Source organism: Conger conger, chromosome 16, assembly GCF_963514075.1.
Source record: "Conger conger chromosome 16, fConCon1.1, whole genome shotgun sequence".
NCBI classification, from domain to species: Eukaryota; Metazoa; Chordata; class Actinopteri; order Anguilliformes; family Congridae; genus Conger; species Conger conger.
In genome coordinates this window covers 24,819,443-24,827,054 of record NC_083775.1, presented here as the reverse complement: position 1 = coordinate 24,827,054, position 7,612 = coordinate 24,819,443, and the positions used below count along the sequence as shown (strand labels likewise).

Here is a 7,612-nt window from a genome sequence, read left to right as displayed (position 1 = left end):
GTGCTCCTGGAAAGAGTCCTGCCATCTGTACGGGCCTATTCATCCCTTCCAATGACCCCTTTAACTGGAGCTTAGAGCGGCAAAGTGGCCTCTGCTGTGGGTTCCTCATGCCTGTGTTGCCTACTATGACTGCACTATAAGAGAGACATAGACTGTGGTGTGGAAAAAACCCTTCAAGTTCTGTCAACGGATCAGTGCCCTCAGGGTTGATGTTGGACAAATTTAAGATCTTGAAAGGAAGAAAAGCGTAGCGTATTGGACAGGCCTGGGGACCAGGGTTGGGAAATGCACCGTGGTAATGGGGATAATGGCAGGAGGAGCTGGCTTAGAGAGATAGAGGGAGCTGTGTCAAAGCCACAAAAGCCTTCCACACCTGCAGGTGACCTCAACCCAGGTGGAGCTGAACGCTTGAAAGGCGGGTCTGCGTGAGTCTCTTTGTCCTGTGGAATTAGCCGGAACCGTTTCAGACAGACGGCGTGTTTTCCCCACACAGACTGAGGTGAGAGCACGGGCGTTTCTGCAAAGTCTGCTGTTTTGAGTTACTTTATAAACTCTGCAAAGGCCAAGTGAGCCTTTCAACATGAGGCCAAACACATGACGAGCTGGACCTTACAACAACAGTAAAAACATTTTGAATATAAAATATAAAAAATATATTCTGCAGCCATGCTCCATTGAATACAATGCACTTATTCTGGTTCTGCTGTGTATGTAATCATGTTATTAAATTAAATTGTATATTATATCATAAAGAAAAGTTGCATTTTAAGAATATATGTATCTCATATATTTAGATATATACACAGTGGGCCCCAGAATTATTGGTACTGTTGATAGAAATGAAGAAAAATTGAATATACATTTATAACATACTGCATATGATAAACAACATGATAATATATATATATATATATATATATATATATATATATATATATGATATATGTATGTCATGTTCAAACATATGGGAAAACTACGTACAATATATACTTTTATTTCGATACATTTACTCTCATGTTTTGATGGTTTTTTTTATTAAGTAATCTATTTTTTTCTGAAAACTTAGAGTAAAGGAACTATATTATGTCATTCCATCACTTCCTGTTTCACTAGAGTATTAAAATAAAGTAAAAAGCATACAAAATCCCTTTGTCATCTATCAGCATGGGAAAAGCCAAAGAACTGTCAATTCAGAAGAGACAGGTGGTAATTGACTGTCTGGCAGTGGGTACAAAAACACAATAACGGTTAAACATATCACTTTAAAAAATGTAAAACATATGGAATGGTTGCAAACTTTCCAAGAAGAGGACACAAGTGCATGTTGTCCCCATGGAAGGTGAGGAAGATGGTGAGGGAAACCATAAAGAACCAAAGGATCACAATTCAAGAAGTGCATAGATTGGTTCCATCTAGGGGTCACCAAGTCACCATGTCTCTAGGTTAAGAATGGCCACAGAACAGCTCTGCCTCAAACCAGTAAGCTGTACAGTACAAACCTGTGCAGTCCCAAATTTAAAACATATTTCTATGTAAGATCTTGGGAGATACACTAGAATTAAATGCAGAAACATTGCAGACTCATTAGAAACTTTTATTATTCCTACACATATACAATCACCAAGCACTTTATTAGGTAGACCTGTATAGCAGCTTGTTAATGCAACTGTTTAATCAGCCAATCATATGGCAGCAACTAAAGGCATAAAAGCATGCAGACAGGGACAAGAGGTTCAGCTGTTTTCCAGAGCAAATAGGGACGAAATGTGATCTAAGTAACTTTGACTATGGAATGATTGTTGGTACCAGGATGGTTGGAGTATCTCAGAAACTGCTGATCTCCTGGTATTTTCACATCTAACCATCTCAAGAGTTTGCAGAGGCTGATGCAAAAAATGAAAAACATCCAGAGAGCAGCAGAGGAGAAGGGCCAGATTAGTCGCACTGGTTGAAGGTGACAGTAGTTCAAATAACCACACATTACAAGGTATGCAGAAGAGCACTTGAAACCTTGGAAGTGGATGGGCTACAGCAGCAGAAGATGAATAAGTCTAAAAAACAAGTCTAATAAATACCTAGTAAAGTGCTCACTGAGTGTACATTTCAAGTTAATAATACAATATACATTCATTCAACTTTCCAATATATAAAAATATTACCATATATGTAAAATAGCAATTGTGTTCTGATGAGGTTATTGTTTAAATGGCTGATTCAGGTGTTATCCTCGAGAAAAAGTAACAAACTATATTTAGAAAAAAATCCCTTCAGGGCAGGGCAGTCATTCTGGGCAGGTAGGCTGCTCTTATTTTCCTTGGACAGACTGTCATTGTTCAAAATACACAAACCCATAAATCCTGACAGCTGTCTGTGCTGCTGGAGTGGTTCCTTGAGCCGTAACAGTGTTTCACGACTGGAGGCCAACAAGCTAGCACATATTTATCTGTTTTCACAATCAGCAAAAACAAAATATTGCTGCACATTCAAGGTGAGTATCTTTTATTAGTTCCACAAATTTCAATTTTCATTTGAAACACCATTCTAATTTGATGAAACTACACAAAAATCTACCAAAGTCATCTTCGAAAGACAAAAAAATGAACATACCAACACAATCCCATCACCAAGTTTATGCTGCCTAATATTTATATACAAATAAGCTTTTCACTTCAAATATAAACCATCAAATCCAACAGAACATACAGTAGTGTGCAGTGATGATTATACACTTAACACAATGAAGATAAGTCAGAAACCAAGTACTATTCAAGTATTTATTTCATGTAATATTGGTTCATGTCGATGAAAATAAGTCAGCAGATAACAATATATTGTGAAAACAGAAATAATAGTCTCTTTTGGAGAAAAGTCAATATCTAGTGTGGCCACCCATTGCTTTGATTACAGCATTTAATCGTTAACATATTTTTTTATTTCTTCATTCGTTAAAACATTCCATATGGTTTGAAGTTCATTCCAAGGAGAATCTGTTACAACAGATTTATTTATCTTGGTATCCAGCAAATCCCAGATTTGCTCAATCGGATTAAAGTCTTGAGCGGGCCAAGTCATAACTTTTATGTCACCAGATGATTATTTTCATCAAGTGACCAACCGGCATAATGCAAGGCTACAATGCGGCTATGAACAATCTCAGAGAGCTCCTTCCGTCATGCGCTGAAGGTTCACACTGTGACACTGCTCAAAGTTTGTGTTACCTTAAATACTGGAACAATTGACCATCAGAAGTAATTTTGCAGAATAATGTTGCTTCAAAACAGTTTAAACTAATTGTTTAGCGTCAACAATCATGGAATGAGCCTTCAAACATTCATTCATGCTTTGCAAAATTAGAAATTTTCGAAAACAAATAATGTTTTCAGTGTTTCTGTTTATTAGCCATACTTTTACCCAAATGTAATTGTGGGAATGTTTTTTTTTGTTATCATTGCCTACAATAGTATTGTTCAATACATTTTCACCAAAAGATTTTAAAGAAGTAATATATTAGGACCCCTTTTAGACAAATGTGGTGGTGTATAATCATAACTGCACACTACTGTATGCTAAAACAAGAAATATAATGAATTTCAACACCAAAATCAGGAAAGAAGGATAAAGAACTGTTAAAAACATGTTTACAAGAAAGGAAATGAAGCCTGTTTACTGGGCTTCTGGTTGCTGCGTGAATTGCGGGTGTCAAAACTAGTGCTCTCTAAATTATCTTAACCAAGGTGTTGTCTGTGTCTGTGCCAAGAAAATAAATAAACACTCTCTGCATCTCTACTGACTGAGGCTACTGAGAAATGTTGGATGGCCTTCTTTTCTCCCATGAGTCTCCGCTGGGTGATACCCAATCATCTGTGAGTGCCAGCCGTGCGACATCAAATCAAAATCAGTGTCTCTGCAGGGTGACATCCAATAATCATGCTTGTTCTGCCCCTCCCTGGCTTCACCCAGACCCCCTAGTCCCACTGCCTCATATTTTAAATCATCTGCTGTCACACGTTGATGTCTGCCAGTGCCTCTGACTCTCGACATACCAGAGGTGATTCACACTTTGTCAAACAACTGGACTTGTTACGTCTAACATGTTTTACATAGCATTACTTACCTGGGGTCCAGGTAAAACAAACCATAATTATTTTAAAGCACATAGATCTGAGTGGTCTTGAATTCCTGATATCTGAATGCTCTCAGTTCTTTGAAAGCAATCTGAAGTTCCTGAGGTTATTGGACGGTAGTCATGCCCATCAGTAATGCTGGGGTCAGCAGGGGTGAAATTTTCAGAAGCCAAATACAGCTTACGGCCATGTGGATTCAAGCCAGTCTGCGGTGTGGACAGACAAGGTCCATGCCTCACCTCTCTATCTCTCTCTCTCTCTCTCTCTCTCTCTCTCTCTCATATAAAACTATCTCAGCTCATGAAACGCTGGCATAGCGCAGCACTGCCTTGTGTAATTCTGTGTAAGTCTGCCATCTGTTGGCTATGAACTTTAATGCAGACCATTTTATTTTAATTTTCTATAGCTAGAATGACAATATACTGTGAGTTACTGTAGTAGCTCAGAAAAAAAGTGTCTATTATATTTAGCTTATGCAAGCTATCAATGAAGGAACCAGCTAGACCATTATACTGGTATACAATTTGAAAATAGAGAGAGAGCATAGAGAGATACAAACTTCAGATCACTTTATAGTTATGAAAATAGTTTACAATTATGTTGTCTCATAATAATAATGAATATAATTAAATATAATTAAATATAATATAAAAGAATAATAAAAACCCCCAAAAAAACCCTGGACTACAGAAATGCATTACTACTTCAACAGCTAAGCGTATCTGTGACATAAGGACTAGTTATTCAATTTGTAATGCAGCTCTGTGGTCTAGGTTTAAACTTCAGCAAAGCACACGGCAAACGACCCCGCATTTCCATGTGACGTTTTGAACAGTATTTTGAAAAATTGTTTCATCGGGCCACCCGTGACATCATATCTAGGCGCCAGGACCACAGGACAGGCACATTTGTTTTTCAATGACTTTCTGCCACAGTGCATTGAGCCAGTGGAATTAATTGCAACAGTTCGTGTGTCATCTGATTTAATATGATACCGAAGGCTGTTTCTCACGCGTTACGGAACGAATTGGTGCCAGTTTTCATTTCGTTTAATGCATGGAAGTGTTCAAACTGCAGAGGTAGGCTTCAGTAGATGATTGTCTAGCTAGTAAGAGCTACTCGGCTATCTGTCATTGGCATGTTATGGAAGCTACCATGCTATTTTCATGGCTACCAAGATATTCCAATTCCAGAGTTGGTTTGCAAACTACATAACGATAGCTGCGTGTTAGTTATGTTAGCCCGCTGCAATTTGCTTTGCTTATTGGTAACATGGTTATACTTAAGGTTATGAAATGATTGTAATACGCGTGTGCTGTGTATAGCGCCATTGGTGCCGAACGGGGCCCGCAGATACAGTGTGCTACCCCCGACCACTGACAGCGAGGAGAAAGCCATGTTGGACCGGATGCTGCGGGTGGACCATGCAGGCGAGTACGGGGCTAATCGAATTTACGCCGGCCAGATGGCGGTTCTAGGGAGGTCCCAGTCCGGCCCGCTCATCCAGGTATAAACATTGTTCTGTGCGGTAAATTCACATATCAAACAGCCACAGTGTTGTAGCTCCGACTGTTATGTAACCATTAACATAATTTCTGAGAATTTATTCTGCAATTGTAGAGAATGTGGGACCAAGAGAAGTATCACCTACAGAAATTTGACGAGATTCTGGCAGAAAACCGAGTTCGACCAACAGTGTTGCTGCCCTTATGGAACATAGCCGGGTTTGCACTAGGTGAGTAAAATTCCTCAAAGTGAGTTGCTTTTTTTTGTGGGCACTAGTTCAGTGCAGATTCTGCACAGATGTGCATATCATCTGGGTATATGATTGCCTGAGACCGATACAGTACAGTACAATACAGTAACAAGGGCAATATGTGAGTCATTGCAGCACTATAGATCCAATGGTGACACTCTACAGCAAGGTTACATAAATTGACATGAACTAATGTAGTGGTTAACATGAACTAATGATGTATAAATACATTAACAAAGCTGTACACATCGACTTCTCACTAGTTACAACTACATTAGTAGTGTTTCTCCCCCTTCCCCGCCCGGGTCAGGCGCGTCCTCCGCCCTGCTGGGGAAGGCGGGAGCGATGGCCTGCACGGTGGCGGTGGAGGAGAGCATCTCCGAGCACTACAACAGCCAGATCCGGGCCCTGATGGAGGCCGACCCGGACCGTTACGAGGAGCTGCTGCAGGCAAGTCCACACCGGCCCCCTCATAGAGTCATTTCAGCTGTGTGTGTTCACTGCTGCTGAAAGTAATCCAGTTAATGTTTTTGTTTGAATGTTGTTCAGTTGATTAAACAATTCCGTGATGATGAGATTGAGCATCACGACACTGGGCTGGAGCATGACGCTGAATCGGTGAGTCCTCCTGAGTCCCAGGATATCGTGCTCGGATACCGGCGTCTTGTGTGAATCTGAACGGCGTGGTGAAAAAGGTGCATGTGTGCCTTTTGTTGCGCCCTGATGCTGTAGTAGGCAAAACTAGTTTGCGCACAGAGGGGGAGTTCTTGTCAGCAGGAAACTCCTTGCCACATTAGAGTATGCCTGTACCATGTATGAAATTCTCCCACACAATAGGTCAATGGTTTATTCCAGTGAAAATAATCTTCCCTTCAGGAAAATGAAAATGATAACTGAGGAAAACAAAATTATACATATTATACATAATTATACTCTTTCCCCCTAACTTTCAATGCCCAGTGGTGCTAGTGTAGCAGGGTTTGCTTGGCTAGTTGGCAGTCTGTGCTCTCTCTGTGTTCCAGGCCCCGGCGTACGGACTGCTGAAGACCGTGATTCAGATGGGCTGCAGAGCAGCTATATACGCCTCAAAGCGCATTTAGAGGAACAGCGAAAGTTTCTTTTTTTAAAAACTACAGGTGGAGTTCGCTTTTTTTGTCTTTCTGACATATTCTGGTCGTGTTTGAACTGTAAATACCCCTTGGTCGGTGCGGGTGAAGGGGTAATCAGACTGCTGTTCTGGGATCTGAATGATCCTCCCCTAAAAAAACACTTGGGGTCACTGGAAGTACTGCCTTTGCTCGTACTGTCTGGATATTCTATTTTTTATGTGAAAAAATAAAAATATATTATTGTCATGCATCAATAAATATTTTTGACAAAACACTTATTTATAGTGTTCATTTTAGTAGCCATTTTCTTCCTTGCTGCAGAATATTCTCCTTGGCCAAAATAAATGTTTATATTCAGAACTAGTATATTAGCAGCACTGTTTGTGTCTTTTAATAAATTGAGCTTTTCCTGCTAGGAAAACATTGCTTTGAGACAGGCGGATCCATCACTAGTAGTGAGAGCTAGTTCTTGTTATGATTCAGAACTGGTTCCTCTGCTTGTTGGCCTACCCGACTAACCATTGGTAACTAAAATCTGTTTTAAAACTGAGATCAAATCTCTGCCTTGCAGTCAAAACTGTATTATGAAAGCCATTTGACAATATTTGCAGTCTTATATCTTA

At 39.9% G+C, this 7,612-nt stretch overlaps 1 protein-coding gene across 1 annotated transcript; it reads left to right on the top strand.

Annotated features, from left to right (window-relative positions):
- The first annotated feature begins 5,003 nt into the window (after nt 1-5,003).
- Nucleotides 5,004-7,263, top strand: coq7 (coenzyme Q7 homolog, ubiquinone (yeast)). Its single transcript, XM_061224462.1, has 6 exons — nt 5,004-5,203; nt 5,450-5,631; nt 5,745-5,859; nt 6,191-6,330; nt 6,430-6,498; nt 6,903-7,263. Exons 1-6 carry the CDS (start codon nt 5,113-5,115, stop codon nt 6,978-6,980), a joined length of 675 nt encoding a protein of 224 aa, XP_061080446.1. The 5' UTR covers nt 5,004-5,112; the 3' UTR covers nt 6,981-7,263.
- The last annotated feature ends 349 nt before the right edge of the window (nt 7,264-7,612 follow it).

What these genes read in the sequence shown, in the direction of transcription:
- coq7 (XM_061224462.1), top strand. Translation starts at nt 5,113, where the DNA reads ATGATACCGAAGGCTGTTTCTCACGCGTTACGGAACGAATTGGTGCCA. An exon ending in GAAGTGTTCAAACTGCAGAG is followed by an intron (nt 5,204 to 5,449) that starts GTAGGCTTCAGT and finishes TGCTGTGTATAG; the next exon opens with CGCCATTGGTGCCGAACGGG. An exon ending in CATAGCCGGGTTTGCACTAG is followed by an intron (nt 5,860 to 6,190) that starts GTGAGTAAAATT and finishes CGCCCGGGTCAG; the next exon opens with GCGCGTCCTCCGCCCTGCTG.